The following is a 17,915-nucleotide window of genomic DNA, read 5'->3' as shown; positions in this document are numbered from 1 at the left end:
TTACAGGTCGTTTTAAAGGTTTTGGATCCCAGCTTCGAAATAGATGATCCTTACAGCCCCTACATCCAGGGTATGAATTGCTTTATATTTTTCGCATCAATTTTACTACAATTACTCGTTAGGTGGATTCCTTGTCCTTGCATTTCTATAGGATGTAAAGGGGTGTCAGTCAAGGAGGGCACTTTGAACCCATAAAACCAAAAAGCACTTCGATTCATTGTTTTCATGATTTTTCCTTTCTCTAGACCTTGTGACATTAGCAAACCTGAGGATAAACTTTACCAAACTCAATACCCTTGGGGAAGCTTTGCTTGGAAAAAGGCAAAATGATTCCCTGGATAAATACTACTATGCCTTGTATGAGATGGTGGTTCGGGGGAGCTGTTTTTGCAGTGGCCATGCCAGTGAGTGCGGCCCGACACAGAAGGTGCGAGGAGATGTTTTCAGCCCTCCTGGAATGGTGAGTTACCAACCCAAACGCACTGTAGGCTCTCCTCTCTTCCTTTCATTGGCCCGGTGCTGAGTATCAATCAGACTATGCGGGTATCAATGTTCCAGGTGCTGGGCCAGTCTTGTTCCACCTGGCCCATCAGGCCGTCTGGTGGCCTTTGATTCTCTGGACAGAGGTTCTTGTGGATTGTTCCACATAGGGTTGTCACTGAGCTGGACAACAGGATTTATTTTATTACCTTTTTTTCGTTAAATGACTGCATCTGTGCCATATGGAAGTTACCAGGCTAGGGGTCAAATCAGAATTGCAGCTGAGGTCTATGCCACAGCCACAGCAATGCCAGATCCAAATTGCATCTGTGACCTACACACGAGGCCAGGGATCAAACCTGCATCCTCAGAGAGATGATGTCAGGTTCTTAACCCACTGATCCACATGGGAACTCCTGAGAGCAGGATTTATAGGTTACGATTTCAAAATCGTCCATCTTGCTCCCTTTTGTTTATGGGTTTTTAGGAAATGAAGATGCATTGTCTCTCAAAAATATACTGAAGTTTTGTTGCAAGAGTCTGTGCTCAGTGCCAAAGTGTTGGAGTGATGTCTGGCTCTGTAAAAGTTGTCACTCCAAGTACCATTCTTCTACTGTGAATGACTCCATCAGTAGCAGCTCCCCTCCACTCCTGGGACAAATCTTATTTTTCTTTCTTCCCTCCTACCTCCCCTGGCCACTCCTTGGCATATGAAGTTCCCAGGCGAGGGATCAGATCCAAGCCACAGTTGAGACCTACACTGCAGCTGCAGCAATGCTGGATCCTTCATCCACGGTCCCATGTCAGGGATCAAACCTATGTTCCAGAGCTCCAGAGACACTGCCAATCCTGCTGCGCCACAACATTAACTCCCAGGGACTAGTCTTAAAAAAGAGTGATGTAGCAGAAGAATTGTATTTTGGTGCAGAGTCCTGGGGGTGTGGCTACTAAATAGTTTTATACTCTTAGTCTTAATAGACAAGGCTGGATATTAAGGCAATTCCATCTTTCCACCCAGCCACCTCCGTGTTGCACTGGAGGTGGGATGTTTTCCTTGGAACATGGACATTGAGAGCATTTTATGAAAAACCAAGGGGCTCACACCCCCTTCCCCAGTTTCTTTCTGTTTTCCTCCTTTCCTCCTTTCCTTGATGCTCCTAAACCACCATGGATACACACACACACGCTCACACACTCCCCATCCTGGCCCTCATTTTGCTGAGGGTTCCAATGTGTTTCCTGAAACCAGAACTCAGAAATGCCAAAACATTTATTGTAAGTGTTCACTGAATATGTTACATTTAAAAAAAGTTAAAACCTAGGCATTCTCACTGTGGCCCAATGGGAGCAGTAGCATCTCTGGAGTGCTGGGACGCAGGTTCGATCCCTGGCCCCAGCCCAGTGGGTTAAGGATCCAGCATGGTTGTACCTGTGGCATAGGTGGACGCTACGACTTGGATCTGATCCCTGGTCCAGAACCTCCATATGCCATGGTTAAGTAAATCGTAAAAGATAATCAATGTTGGTATTGTAACTAATATAATGGGAAACTAAGATCCAGGGGAGCCCCAAGACCTGGTATGTCATCTTCCTTTTAGAAAGCCCCAGCATCCTCAAAGGTAATCCCTCTGTTCACACTGTTTATATTGGTCACGCATGCAGGTTCATGGTCAGTGTGTCTGTCAGCACAATACTGACGGCCCAAACTGTGAGAGGTGCAAGGACTTCTTCCAGGATGCTCCTTGGAGGCCAGCTGTGGGTCCCTCAGACAGCGCCTGCAGAGGTGGGTGGATATTTGTTCCCAGCACAGGCTCAATGTGCTCTTCCTTTCCTTGTTTTGAAGAACATTTAGTTCATTTCTGTGAGGCTTCAAAAAACAACAACAACCAGGGAGTTCCCGCCGTGGCTCAGTGGTTAACGAATCTCACTAGGAACCATATGAGGTTGTGGGTTCGATCCCTGGCCTTGCTCAGTGGGTTAAGGATCCGGCGTTGCCGTGAGCTGTGGTGTAGGTTGCAGATGCAGCTCAGATCTGGCGTTGCTGTGGCTCTGGCGTAGGCTGGCGGCTACAGCTCCAATTGGACCCCTAGCCTGGGAACCTCCATATGCTTCGGGTGCGGCCCTAAAAAGACAAATACGAAAAATTTTTAAAAATAAATAAATAAAAAAACAACCATACATCATTTGTATTGTTAAGTCCTAAACAGGTATCAAAATTATATGCATAACCGAATCCCTTTGTTGTACAGCAGAAATTATCACAATATTGTAAATCAACGATACTTCAACAAAACTTTTAAAAATGGGGGAGACTAAGAAAAACTGCAAGTCAACCTCTCTGGGTAAGTACTGAAAAGATCATGTGCTTTTCTTTTTCCCTCTAACACCTGGGGCGACTGCTATGTTTTGACAACATAGAGAGTCAACACTCTTGTAGGCAAATTCCTTATGCCAGATGTCACTGATTTAATGTAACATCTACACATAATTCAGTTTCTGCAGATATGGTATTAACTATTAAAGATCCGAAGAAATTTTTAAAAGTCAAAAGCAAAAATTACAGGGTCGGGCTTAACATAACTACTACGAGTATCAAAGAAAGTGAAAATGAGACTGGAGAAGTTCCCTGGTGGCTTAGCTGGTTAAGGGTTAAAGATCTAGTGTTGTCATTGCTGCTGTGGAGTGGGTTTGGTCCCTGGCCCCACCCGGGAACTTCTGTATGCCATGGGTGCAGCAAAAAAAAAAAAAAAGAAAAAAAGAAAGAAAAGAAATTAAAGAATTATTTATATAAAAAAGAGAGACTCAGCACAGAGCAATGGGAATTAATGGACATGGGAAGGGCAAGGATGGGGAGAACAGAAAGCATGTGCTGATGATTCTAGGAGAAGATCTGATGAAAATTTTGATCTCAAGCAAGTGCTCAGATAAAGAAATAACGGGACAAGATTTCTAAGCACCCCTGTGTGCTTAAGCGTGAGCCTGTGGTTTCCAGCTCTGATTGTATGACATCCTAACATCGCCCATCATCTCACAGAAAAATCACCAGCTTTTCAAACCCACACACCAAAAATTACCATGAATTTTATTTTTTAATTTTTTTATCTTTTTTTTTGTCTTTTTGCTATTTCTTGGGCCGCTCCTGCGGCATATGGAAGTTCCAAGGCTAGGGGTCTAATCGGAGCTGTAGCCGCCGGCCTACGCCAGAGCCACAGCAACGCAGGATCTGAGCCATGTCTGCAACCTACACCACAGCTCATGGCAACGCCGGATCATTAACCCACTGAGCAAGGGCAGGGACCGAACCCGCAACCTCATGGTTCCTAGTCGGTTTCATTAACCACTGCGCCACGACGGGAACTCCTTTTTTTTTTTTTTTTTGCCTTTTCTAGGGCCGCTTCCCACGGCATATGGAGATTCCCAGGCTAGGGGTTGAATTGGAGCTGTAGCCACCTATCTACACCACAGCCATAGCAACATGGGATCAGAGCAGCGTCTGCGACCCACACCACAGCTCACGGCAACGCCGGATCCTTAACCCACTGAGCAAGGCCAGGGATTGAACCCACAACCTCATGGTTCCTAGTTGGATTCGTTAACCACTGTGCCATGATGGGAACTCCTACCATGAATTTTAAAAAAGAGACAGTATGGAAGATGTGCGGCCCTTTCCCAGAGTCGGGGCAGAGCTGTGGGATGGTAATATTGGTGGGGACAGTGCCACTCCAGGAATTCGGTAACCACTGGAATTGGTACCAAGATCCCCAGTATTTTCCTGAATAATCATACACTCAGTGAACATGACCTTAAAGCCATATGTCAGATAAGAGGAGAAATGAGGTGCAGGATAGAGTTTGAAAGAGTTGTATGTTTTAATACAATATTTAGGCTAATAAGGTAGGAGGGTTTTGGTCATGTGTTTGCTGCCTTGAGATTCTGATGAACTTGTTATTCAGTTTCTTTTCCCAGATGTGGGAAAAACAGGATTCAAGGGAACAAGAGGTCATGAGATGAGCTCTCATGGAAAAGCCCCATCCGTGAGCGTCGTAGGGTGCAAGGCTGGCAAAATACAAACTGCAGCTGTGTACAGAGGAAAACCCAATGAGACCAACACCATAGACATTGCAATGAAGACAGACAAATTGCTTCACCCACACTGCCCTTCCTCTGTTGCTCTTACTGGGCCTCAGATGGGAGGAAAAGGGCCTGTGCCCCCACCCCCACCCCCAGGCAACACCAGGAGGGCCAGCACTGCGATTGCTGCAAACCCCTTCTGCCCTAGAGAAGAAGAGGCTGGCTGGACCCAGCTCTAGCATCTGATCTAGAGCATGCAGTCCTACCTACAAAGGTTATGACGTAAAAACTCAGATTCACAAAGCCTAAGTCAGTAAAAGTATTCTTGACTGAACAACAGCAAAAATACTACATTCTAGGGCTTCTAGATCACCCAAATGATTCATATTTCTTTGCTTGATTTAAAGACAAAAAAAAAAAGAGAAGGAATTCCCATTGTGGCTCAGTGGGCTAAGAACCTGACATTGTCTCCATGAGGATGCAGGTTCAATCCCTGGCCTTGCTCAGTGGGTTAAGGAGGGATCTGGTGTTGCCTCAAGCTGAGACACAGGTCACAGATGTGGCTTGGATCTGGCATTGCTGTGGCTGTCATGAAGGCCGGCAGCTGCAGCTCCAGTTCCACCCATCCTATAGCCTAGGAACTTCCTGAGGCTTTTTTACTGCCTCAGGTACAGCAGTAAAAAAAAAAAAAAACCTACATGTTACATGTTTTGGGAACACCTTATATAGTAGTACATGAGCATATCAGAGTACTAGAGAGATCTTTGAAAGCACCTCTTTTAAGCCTTTGTTTACTTGGTGTAAGGAGCCTGAAGAAAAGGGAGGAGGGGGGATGTGTGATGTCAGTAGATCCTGGCTCCCTCACCCCAGGACCTTGACCCTTTCTCATGACTCTCTCGTTCTCAGCTTGTCACTGTAACGGTCACTCTGACCACTGTCACTTCAACATGACCACGTATCTAGCAAGCGGTGGCCGCAGTGGGGGCGTGTGTGACGGATGCCGACACAACACCGAGGGCCAGCACTGCGATCGCTGCAGACCCCTTTTCTACAGGGACCCCTCAAGCCCACTCTGGATCCTCATGCGTGCATTCGTGAGTCTCCAGCCTCTGAGCCATCCAGGCCATTCATCTGAGCAGATGCTGAAGGAGCTGCTCGTACTGGGTTTAGCAGCATCTCCAGACTGCTGTCTTGGGGGTGGGGCTTGCAAAATGGCTTTGGCTCTGAGAGTTTTTCTCTCTCTGAACAAGTTGCGCTGTCCTGGTGGTCTTGCTGCCCTGGCTGATACTGGTCAATGAGGAAACTGTTCTGGATTCAACCGGGAGGGGGCAATGGTTTCCGAAGTTGCAGCAAACACCTGCAGTATCCGCTCAGGAAAGCAGCTAACTAAGAAACTGACTAGAGCATTTGGCTGTAGATGATTCCATTTTGCTAAGCCAACTATGACCTTGTTTTGTTTTTCTTTTTTAACCTTTCAATTTTTTTTTCATTTTATCTTTAATCTCAACTTTTAAAAATGGAATATGTCACATAGATAAAGTAATAGAGAAAATATATATAATAATATAAATCATATACCCACCAGTAGCTTTGTCAAATGTAGTATCTTACTTGTTCACCTTCAGGATGTTACTAGAACACTGCAGGCATTGTGAATGTCCCAGCTCACCGTCTATTTTTATTTTTATTTTTATTTTTTTTTGTCTTTTTGCCTTTTCTAGGGCCACTCCAGTGGCATATGGAGGTTCCCAGGCTAGGGCTCTAATGGGAGCTGTAGCCTCCAGCCTACGACACAGCCACAGCAACGCCAGGCCCTTAACCCACTGAGCAAGGCCAGGGATCGAACCGCAAGCTCATGGTTCCTAGTCGGATTTGTTAACCACTGCACCACAACGGGAACTCCCCATTTCTGTTTTGATGCTTCAGTAAACATTCCCGTACATATGGCCTTGTGCACATGTACAGACTGTCCCTAAGAGTCATACCCAGGAGTAGAATTACTGAACCCACAGACTATGCACCTCTCCAAATTAAGTAGAGAATACTGAATTGTCCCCTAAGTGTGTGTACCAATGAACAGCCACACCAGCAGTGTATGCGAGTTCCTGTTGCTCTATTTCCTGGCCAGGACTTTGGTTTTGTTGCACTTGAACTTTTTCTTAGCTTTGTCACACTTAATTTTCGCCAATGAAGTAGTTATCATTACTTGAATTTGCATTTCCCTAAAGGAATGAGACAAGTGTGAGGCAGGGAAGACACTCAGGTCCCCAATGTAAGAAAGCTCTCCCTCTCTGAGTCACATAAGTGCAGAGCTGACAGTGAGTGCCTCCTTACATTGTGTGCCCTAGGCATCCCGCTTGCTTTCCTCTGGCCCCAGTACTGCTGTAGACTGTTAACAGAGAAAAATACTCCAACCAGATTTCAAACGCCCAGGGGCAGTTCCTGGCTCTGAGCTCTTACTCTACCTGCAGACTAATAAGTTAGCTTGTTATTGTTGCATGGGTGCTGGCAGAAGACAAGAAACTCCTGGGTCAGAGACAAAAGACTTTATTGCTCATGGCACAGCAAGCAACAGATGTTTGCATGTATGTGAAGTCCCAAGTCCCAGGTCCCATGGGGCAACTCAGAGCACTCCAGGTGGATCCTGCACATCTAATGAGCTTACGTCACAACCAAGGAATACTGAGGTTGGAGAAGTCATTGCTTTTACAGCAGGTGGAAGCAAATGCATTCTTTTTCCAGGGGAAAATTTTAGCTCATCCCGAAAGGTAGCTTACTTACAAAAACAGCCCTGAGAAATGTCCTGAGAAATGAGTGATGAGGTCCTTGCATTGTTAACATATTCAGCAAAAATGTTCAGATGCCCAAGACCCATGATAGATTGCCTCTCCCACTATCTGGAAATCCTGCTTCTTAAGCTTTATTATCAATATAATGTCATGTGTTGGTGGTGGGAGGGACTTTAATGAAACTACAGTTTCAAACTTTGTATAGTCATAATACATGAAATGAAGTCTTGTACAAAAGTAAATCAGTAGCCACCTGAATACATACAGGGCCCTAGATTTTAAACTTTAAATTCATCACAGTGTGGAATAAGCAAAATGAAGTTCCTTTGCTCAGATTATTCAGTAAAGAGCTGATTGCATAGAAGTTCACTTTACATGTCCTGCTTAAAATGAATACAATGAATGCAAACAACTGGGTCCTGAAAAAAAGTATTTCTTGCAATAAATGTCCTACTTTTTTTCTTTTTTTTGTCTTTTTGCCATTTCTTGGGCCACTCCTGCGGCATATGGAGGTTCCCAGGCTAGGGGTCGAATCGGAGCTGTAGCCGCCTTCATCAGAGCCATAGCAAAGTGGGATCCGAGCCATGTCTGTGACTCACACCACAGTTCACTGTCATGCTGGATCCTTAACCCACTGAGCAAGGCCAGGATCGAACCTTCAACCTCATGGTTCCCAGTCAAATTCGCTAACCCCTGAGCCATGACGGGAACTCCTGTCCTACATTTTTTTTTTTTTTAACCAGAATCTAATCATCTCTCTGTCTCTCTCTCCCTTTCTCTGTCTCTCTCTCTCTCTCACACACACACAGAAACAAAATTTTTATTAATGTTTATAAAGCCCTGTATTTGTAAAAGAAGATGAAAATGCTCTCTTAGATGGAATCAGGAAAACATGGTGTTTTGAAACAGATAATCTGGGAGTCTGGAAAGAGATTGAAAATTACTAAACAAAACATTTTAAATACATCAGCCACAGTCTTGTTCCTGAAGAACCACTTATTATTAACTGATGGTGCTTTTGAAGGAAAGCAAGGGAGGCCAACTAGTACCCTTAATAGGAAATTAGAAACTATTCTTTGTAAATAAGGAATTTCTTGAGGAAAAGCAAATGAGAAGCTTGTAAAAATGACCATGATGAGAACGTCCACTTTTTCCCAGTTTTACCTAAACACATGTTTATGTGTGATAAGTATGTGTATACAAATGATGTGTGTTAAGGCTGACCATTCCCATGTCAGTTTTCTCTAAGTTGTCCTTGTTTGAACCTAAATATTTATCTAACCAGATTCCAGACCTAAGAGTTGACAAATTTTAAGTCTTTTATGATTTAAAACATCATCACATGTGATACAGGAAAAAAAAAGATTTGATAGACTCCACCAGTGGTAAGTCTGCTGGAATTAAATTGTGTGACTCCAAGAGATTTGGGTCATTTCAAAGTAAAGTTGCTACCCATGCACCCACATCCCTTTCCCAAAGGATATTTCTGTGCATTATTAAATTATACTCTGGAACTTACTGCTGACCCTTTGGAATGTCTCCCAGATAAAGCTGAGCCTTTTCCTTTTGGCTACTTTTAAAACGAACCCATTTTGTCCCTTCCTTTCTAGAAACAACTGACTTTCATTAGACGAAAAGTGTGGTTTTTCCAAACTAAACAGAACCCAATGCTGGTTTTCCATAGTAAGATTTTATCACCAGTCAGTCCAATAACAAACAGTTGAAAAATTAAAAGATTCTGTCAGACAACCCAGTGTTTGCTTCATTGATTCCAAACTGTTTGGTTTGACTGGATTTTTTCCCACCAAACTCACCAACCTAAATGGTGGTTATGTCAACATTGCTTTAGACTTGAGAGGTTTGTTTTTATTCATCCAAAGCAAACATGTAGGCATATGAATATAATTGTTTTTTAGAATCAGGATCTTCATTTTTTTTATCTTTATTGCTTTCCTTAAAATTCCTTGGAAACACAGCGCCACAAAAGTGCAAGAGGCTTTGATGGTCATCTAATGTCTTCCAGTGCACTTGTCCTCTGTCCTGAAGTCCCAGCAGGTGCTGTGCCAGCCCTGCCTAGACACCTCCGATGATGAGGGGGTCACTGCTGTATTGGGCAGCCCTGAGATATAATATGACATAGGACATATTAATTTCAAGTCTACAACACAATTCTGTATTTGTATATATTGCAAAATGATCCCCATAATAAATCTAGTTAACATCCATCACCACACAGTTAGAATTTTTTTCCTTGTGATGAGAAGGGACTTAAGATCTACTCCTAGCAACCTCCAAATAGGCAAGAGAGTATTAATTGTAGTCACCATGCTGTATATTATATCTCCACGACCTATGTATTTTACAGCTGGAAGTTTGTACCTTTTGATCCCCTTCACATGTTTAACCCACCCTCCAACCCCTACCTCTAGAAACCACCAATATGTATCTATAAGTTTTAGGTCCCCCCGCCCCAGATTCTACATATAAGTGAGATCATATAGTATTTGTCTTTCTCTGTCTGATTTATTTCACTTAGTGTAATGCCCTCAAGGTCCATCCATATTGTTGCAAAGATTTTTGTTCTTTTTATGGCTGAGTAGTATTCCACTGTATATATACCACATTTCTTTATCCACTCATCCATGGATAGACATTTAGGTTGTTTCTATGTCTAGGCTATTGTAAATAATGCTGCAATGACCATGGGAGTGCATATGTCTTTTAAAACTAGTGCTTTGATTTACAGAGGTGAAATTATTGGGCCATATGGTGGTTCTCTTTTTAATTTTTTGAGGAATCTCTGTAATGTTTTCCACAGTGGCTGCCCCAGTTTACATTCCCACCAACAGAGCCAAAATATTCCCTTTTCTTCATACCTTGAAACAATATTCTTGGCTTTTTGATAATAGCCATTCTAGCGGGTGTGGTTTTCTCATTGGGTTTTAATTTGCATTTCCCTGATGATTAGTGATGCTAAGTATCTTTGCCTGTACCTGTTGGCCATTTGTATGTCTTTAGAAAAATATCTGTTCATATGTTCTGCCCATTTTTCAGTTGGGCAGTATCTGCCCAGTATCAATATCTCTTTCTACATTTATGATCTGCAAATATTTTCTGCCATTCAGTATTTGCCTTTTCATTTTATTGATGATTTCCTTTGCTATGCAGAAGCTTTTTAGCTTGATATAGTCCCACTTGTTTATTTTTTGCCTTGATGCCTTTGCTTTTGGTTTCAAATCCAAAAAAATCATTGCCATGACTGTTATCAAATAGTTTACTCCCTGTCTTTTCTTCTGGAAGTGTTTTGGTTTCAGGTCTTACATTCAAGTCTTAAATCCATTTTGAGTTAATTTTTGCCCATGGTGTAATTAGGGTTCCAGTTTCATTCTTTTGCATGTGGCTATCTTTTTCCCGACACCATTTATTGAAGAGACTGTCCTTTCCTCAGCATATATTTTTGGTTCCTTTGTCATACATTAATTAACCATGTATGTGTGGGTTTATCTCTGAGTCTCTAGTCTGTTTCATTGAATTGTATGTTTGCTTTTATGCCAATAACATTCTTCTTCTTCTTCTTTTTTTTTTTTTTGTCTTTTTAGGGCCGCACCTGCAGCATATGGAAATTCCCAGGCCAAGGGTCAAATTGGAGCTGTAACTGCCAGCCTATACCACAACCACGGCAACTTTGGATCAAGCCACATCTGTGACCTACACCATGGTTCACGGCCATGCTGGATCCTTAACCCACTGAGCAAGGCCAGGGATTGAACCCATGTCCTTGTGGATACTAGGACTGAACCACAACAGGAACTCCCAATAACATACTCTTTCGATTACTATAGTTTTATCATGTAGTTTGAAATCAGGAAGTCCAGCTTTGCTTTTCTTCTCAAGATGGCTTTGGCTATTCAGGGTTGTTTGTGGTCCATACAAATTTTAGGGTTGTTTGTTCTATTTCATCAATCTATTATTTTTTAATTTAATTTAATTTTTAATTGAAGTGTAGCTGATGTACAGTATTGTATGATACAGGTGTACAGTATAGTGATTTGCCATTTTTAAAGGTTATACTCCATTTATAGTTATTATAAAATATTGGCCATATTCCCCATATTGTACAATACATCCTTGCAATTTATTTTATACATGGTAGTTTATACCTCTCCTTATCCAACCCCTATATTGCCCCTTCACCCTTCCCTCTCTCCACTGGTAACCACTAGTGTGTTTTCTATATCTGTGAGTCTGCTTCTTTTCTGTTATATTCACTAGTCCATTGTATTTTTTAGATTCCAAATATATGTGATATCATATAATATTTATCCTCTGTCTGTTCTGTTTTCCTTAGCATGACACTCTCCAGATCCATCATGTTGCTGCAAATGGCAGAATTTCATTCCTTTGTATGGCTGAGTAGTACTCCTTTGTGTATGTGTATGTTATATATAATAATATATACACACATATACATATATGTATAGGCGTGTACACACATACCACATCTTTATGCATTCCTCTGCTGATGAGCACTTAGGTCTTCCATTTCTTGGCTATTGTAAATAATGCTGTTATGAGCATTGAAGTGCATGCGTGTGTTTGAAGTAGTGTTTTTGATATTTTTGGATATGTGACCAGAAGTGGAATTGCTGGGTCAACAGTAGTTCTATTTTTGGTTTTTGGAAAAACCTCCATACTATTTTTCACAGTGGCAGGACCAATATATATGCCCACCAACAGTGTATGAGCGTTCTCTTTTCTCCATATCCTCACGAAACTTTGTTATCTATATTCTTTTTGCTGGCAGCCATTCTGACAGGTGTGAGGTGATATCTCACGGTGGTTTTGATTTTCATTTCCCTGATGCTTTTAGCAATGTTGAGCATCTTTTCATGTGCCTGTTGCATTTCCTCTTTGGAAAAATGTTTAGTTAGTTCTTCTGCCCATTTTTTTGGTTGAGTTGTTTGTTCTTTTGAAGTTGAGTTGTATGAGCTATTTACATATATTGGGTATTAACCCCATATCTTTTGCAAATATTTTCTTCCATTCAGTAGGTTATCTTAATTTTGTCGATGGTTTCTTTTGCTACACAAGAGCTTTTAAGTTTAATTAGGTCCCATTTGTTTATTTTTGCTTTTATTTCCTTTGCTTTAGGAGACACATCCAAAAAAAATACTGCTATTATTTATGTCAAAGAATGTTCTATGTTTTTCTCCAGGAGATTTATGATTTTTGGTCTACATTTAGGTCTTTATTTTTGTATTTGGTGTTAGAGAATGTTCTGATGTCATTTTTTATGTATAGCTGTCCAGTTTTCCCAGCAGTATTTATTGAAGAGATTGTATTTTATCCATTTTATATTCTTGCTTACTTTGTCACAGATTGACTATAAGCATGTGTAGATTTATTTCTTGGCTCTCTATTTTGTGCCATTGATCTACATGTCTGTTTTCATGCCCATACCATACTGTTTTTATTACAGTAGCTTTGTAGTACAGTTTGAGGTTGGGTAGTGTAATTCATCTGGCTCTGTTCTTCTTTCTCAAGATTTCTTTGGCTATTCAGGGTCTTTTGTGCTCTCATACCAATTTTTAAATGATTTTAGTTTTGTGAAAAATGCCATTGATATTTTGATCATCAATCTATTCTTAACATCCAGTTTTCAAAGTAGAAAACTTTCTCTGGTCCTCTTCCTTTAGAATCATTTAAAAGTCTTTAAGCGTATATACAGAATTTTTCAACATTTTCCAAGTCTAGAGATCTGAGAGTCATTTCTGAGAATCCCTTGATTTTGGTCTTATTATTTAAATGTATTTAATGATTTAAACAAACTAAAATAGTTATAGCTGAGGTAAAATGTTATACTTATATTTCAGGCTTTCCCACAGTTTGCAATTAAGATAATGCATGTCTATGTCCCCAGCTTGTGAATGTGACCCTGATGGAACACTTTTGGGTGGTATTTGTGTGACCCACTCTGATCCTGACTTGGGTACTGTGGCCGGCCACTGCCTGTGTAAGGAGAACGTAAAAGGAGCCAAGTGTGACCGGTGCAAGCCCAACCACTACAACCTGAGTGCTACCAACCCCCTGGGCTGTCAGTGTAAGTCAACAGCAGCTGGGGTGCCAACGTGGATGCATTTTAAAGCTGGAAGCTGCCTCTGACAGCTCTAAAATTCAGTAATCATAAATACCTGAGTCCTACCAGCACGTAGGTTTTTTAAAAGTGATTCAAAGCCTCCTGCAAACTTTAGTATATTAAACTGCTTTAGATGGTTTGCTGAGTTTATCATAAAGAACCAGTAGGGGGCACTGATATTTTCACTGCTGGAACAGTCAGAGGAGAAGTGCCAAGACATTTAAAGCCAAGTTATGAAATCTTTAGAAAAACGTCCTCCTCTAGGACTCAACTCTACAGATGTGTTAAATTGCATCCTGCATTTTTGCATAGTTTTATGACTTTTTAGGCAATTCTCAAGCAGTGATTTCTTTTTCTTTTTTCAAATTACTTTCCCCCTTCCTTCTCACACAGCTCTTAGTATTAACTTGTCCTCTGATGAAGAGAAGAGGGGAGAAAAAGAAGGCAGGGAGGGATCATGAGGAATTAGAAATAACCTCAGAGTTTTCTGGGGCCAAATGGGGAGCCTCTTGGCTCTGGGATCACAGAAATTTAGGGCTGCCTTGAGTCTCACAGAGCTGCAGATTCCTCAGAGAATCTGGGTTATTTCCCTTTGGTCACAGTGTCATGCTCTCTGTTTTTGCCCATATAAGGAACTGTGGATTATTTGCATGTTTAGAAAGCAACATGATGAATCACTCTATAATAAAACACTCTTCTTTTTGGATTTGATGGCAAAAAAATAAATTTTGGGACAATGAATTATAGTCAAGCCATTTCCCCTTGTACCCTTCAGCAGTCCAGGCATTTCCCTTTGTTCGCTAACATTATGCCCTCTAAGAAGGGGCCAAACATTGGTTTTCATTTTGTTTTTTTATTTTTTATGAGCCTTAGTTACATATAATTCATATGCCATACAATTCACTTTTAAAATGCACAGATTTAGAGATTTTTAGTATATGCATGCTTTGTAATCATCAATTTTAGAACGTTTTCATTACACTCCTCCCCCCAAAATTACCCCATACTTTGCTTCTGATTAAATACTCAAAAGATTACAAGCAGCATCTTGGAGTGATATTTGTACACCCATGTTAATAGAAGCAATATTCACAGTAGTCAAAAGGTGGAAGCAACCCAAGTATCCATCAATGGATAAATGGATAAACAAAATGTGGTGTATGTGATACGTACACACATTAGAATATTATTCAGCGCTTAAAAAGGAAGGAAATCCTGATACAGGCTACAATATGGGTGAACCCTGAAAATATTATGCTAAGTGAAATAAACCAGACACAAAGGGACAAATATTGTATGATCCTACTTACATGAAGTGTCCAGAATAGTCAAATCCATAGAAACAGAACATAGAATGGTTGTTGCCAAGGGCTAGGGGGTGGGAAGGGAGAAGGAGTATGGAGAGATGGTATTCGATGGGATGGGATAGAGTTTCAGTCTTGCAAGATGAAACAGTTCTGGAGATGGGTTGTGCAACTGTAAGAGTGTATTTGATATTATTGAACTGTAAATTTCAAAATGATGAAGGAGTTCCTTCATAGCTCAGTGGTTAATGAACCTGACTAGGATCCATGAGGATGCAGGTTCAATCCCTGACCCTGCACAGTAGGTTAAGGATCCCTCATTGCCGTGAGCTGTGGTGTAGGTTGCAGACGAGTCTCGGATCCCACGTTGCTGTGGCTGTGGCGTAGGCTGGCAGCTACATCTCTAATTCAACGCCTAGCCTGGGAATGTCTCTATGCCACCGTGAGGCCCTAAAAAGAGCGAGAGAGAAAAAAAAACTAAAAAAAGTGATGAAGATAGTAAATTTTATATGTATCTCTCCATAAAAAAGAGAAAAGACCCCCTGCCATAGCGACTACCTCCCTGTCCTCCCAGCTCTCAGCAAGCTCTAATCTACTTCTGTTTCCACGGATTTTCCTGTTGTGGACATTTCATACAAGTGGAATCAGAAGACTGGCTTCTTTCACTTAGCATAGTGTTTTCAAGGTCAATCCATGCTGTAGCACATCTCAGTACTTCTTTTTATTGCTGAATAATATTCCATGTATGGCTCTACCACAATTGATTTATCCACCATTGATGGACATTTGGGCTGTTTCCATGCACATTGGCTTTTCTGCAGGAAGTCAGCCTGGGAAACACCCATTTTATGCTGGTTGTGCAATGTCTTAGCTTTCGCAACATAGACAGGACTTGCAATGTGTATGGATGGAGGAGAAAGAGGATTAAACAAAACAAAACCAAAAAATAGTAATGGCACAAAGAAGGCGGGAAGAGAGAAATGATAGCTGCATCTGCCAGAAAGGGAGCCATCAGTAACAATGGGGACACTCAGAAACACTTGCCCCAGGTCACCTGCCCCAGCCAGCATCCCTCAGGAGAACTGTGCCAGGCTTCCCGATGTGCATGACCCCTTGACTCTCCTGTCTCCTCCTAATTGCCACCCAGTAGAGTCACATGAGCACCCTGGAGGTGTCTGGCCCTGGATTTCCTGTGCAGGGTTGAAGGCAGTACCATCATGGTGCAGCCAGGCAGACAGTAAACTTGGCAGGACAGGCTTGCTCTGTGTTCTTGGGGCTACATGGTTTTGTTCAGTGTGAGCTGTTAAGGACATTTACCAGAGCAGGGGACTTGAAATTAGAATAATGATGTATGCTATGCTTTCAGCCTGTGACTGTAACCCCCTGGGGAGCCTGCCGCCCTTGACCTGTGATGTGGATACAGGGCAGTGCTTGTGCCAGCCGTTTGCTACTGGACCACGCTGTGGAGAATGCACTGTATGTATCTGGCCCTGATGTCCCCTTTTGGGAGTGATGCAGACTTCTACTGCTGTGGCCTAGAGAGACTTTCCTCTTGATTGCCTTCCTTGTCCTGCTCCATTTCAAGACGCCTGTGGCGAAAGCACTTAAAACACTGCCGAAATCAGCAGACCCTGAAAATCAGCCCCCTCCTTCTAGCAGAGAGCTGGTGGTTAAATATTTACCAGCACAACAACCGGATTGGACTGAACCAACCCAGGCACTGATGTCAATAGTTTTATCCACTGGCCTCCTGGAAATGCCCGCGAAGAAGATAAGCAGGTGTACCTACCCCCCTGTTTAACCTCTTAGATCATGGGGCCTTTTCTTCTGTGTCTTAAACCCAGTCCCTTTCCCATCTGTACCACTCCTTGCCTAAAAAATATTTTGGATGAACTCATTTAAGAAAGAAAGAAGAAAAAAAGAAAGAAAGATAGAAGGAAAGAAAGAAGGAAAGAAAGAAAAAGAAAAGAAAAAAGGGAGGGGGGAAAGAAAGCAGCCCTTAGGTTTAAATGGGTTATAGTTTCCTGTGGGAAATAAACTCTTGAATTTTTCACAGATTCCACTACCTACACGGGCATGTACGTCTCAGATGAGCAAAACAAGACATTTTTCACCCCATAAAAATGTATCATGCCATTATAGAGTTAAAAACCCAACTCTTTTCTTTGTCCTCCACTCTTGGCAGCCCACCACCACATTTTAGAAAGAAAAAACAAAAACTTAACCTAATAAAAGAACAGTGACCTTGATGTGTCTGAAGAAATGTAGCTGATAAGAAACACATGTCTGTGACAACACAGTTTGGGGCTAATATTCTAAGTTGTTTTACTGAACGCACATGGGCATGGGGCAGAGGAGATGGGAAACGAAGGCAAGGATGTGAATGTGAAGAGGGAACTCTGTGTACGATGGGGCAGGTGACCTAGAGGTTTCGTTTTGGAAGGTGAGCAGCCAAGCTCCATCACCAAATGTGGGCAGCACAAAAAAATAAAACAGAGCTGATGAACAGACCCATAGAGATACCACATCAGATCATGCCAGACACACCTTAGACTCGGGCTGACTTTTTCTTTGGCTGGTTCCCTGCCGCTGTGTGGTTATCTCCATTGTGTTTGCACAAGGAAACTACCTGAGCAGAGGCCAGTGATGGGGGAACTTGTCCATCATGGCTGAGCCAGACACCTGCCTGGTGCCCCACATCCACATCTATGGATGGTACCCTGGGAGGTGCTGTGAGTGGGGCGGGGCGGGGGTGGGGGAGGCAACATGACAGCCTACCCAGCCTAGAGGGGTTTCTACTGTCCCATCCTGAGTGAAATTCACATTGTTTTTGCCTAAACTCCAGTTTCAGAAAACAATCCAAAGCCCTTTGCTATGGTTTGTAACAAATTATGTCAACTTGCAATGTTTAAAACACATCTTTTTATAGTAAAATGTTACCAAGGTCACACCCCCAAAATATGGATACTTTATAAATCCATTTCAAGTGAGAGTTCAGTGCTTTAGGAAGACCTTAATTTTATCTGAGCTTGTTAAATGGGGCTTGGAGGGGGAAGCCTTTTTCTGAGTATTTTATAGTAAATGTTATCAGACTTAAGAAATAGATGTTTGTATCTCACCAGCTGTTTATATCGA

The 17,915-nt window shown here is 42.0% G+C and overlaps 1 protein-coding gene across 1 annotated transcript in view; it reads left to right on the top strand.

Moving 5' to 3' along the window:
- The window catches only part of LAMB4 (laminin subunit beta 4), a 121,975-nt gene that overhangs the window by 17,008 nt on the left and 87,052 nt on the right, over nucleotides 1-17,915 (top strand). The window contains 7 exon segments of the mRNA XM_047753933.1: nucleotides 7-70; nucleotides 246-460; nucleotides 2,143-2,263; nucleotides 5,458-5,610; nucleotides 5,613-5,645; nucleotides 13,261-13,440; nucleotides 16,147-16,256. Of these exon segments, the coding sequence (XP_047609889.1) occupies nucleotides 7-70; nucleotides 246-460; nucleotides 2,143-2,263; nucleotides 5,458-5,610; nucleotides 5,613-5,645; nucleotides 13,261-13,440; nucleotides 16,147-16,256 (876 nt within the window).

Source organism: Phacochoerus africanus, chromosome 11, assembly GCF_016906955.1.
Source record: "Phacochoerus africanus isolate WHEZ1 chromosome 11, ROS_Pafr_v1, whole genome shotgun sequence".
NCBI classification, from domain to species: Eukaryota; Metazoa; Chordata; class Mammalia; order Artiodactyla; family Suidae; genus Phacochoerus; species Phacochoerus africanus.
Note: the sequence above shows the minus strand (reverse complement) of the source record. Positions and strands in the feature narration are given on the sequence as shown.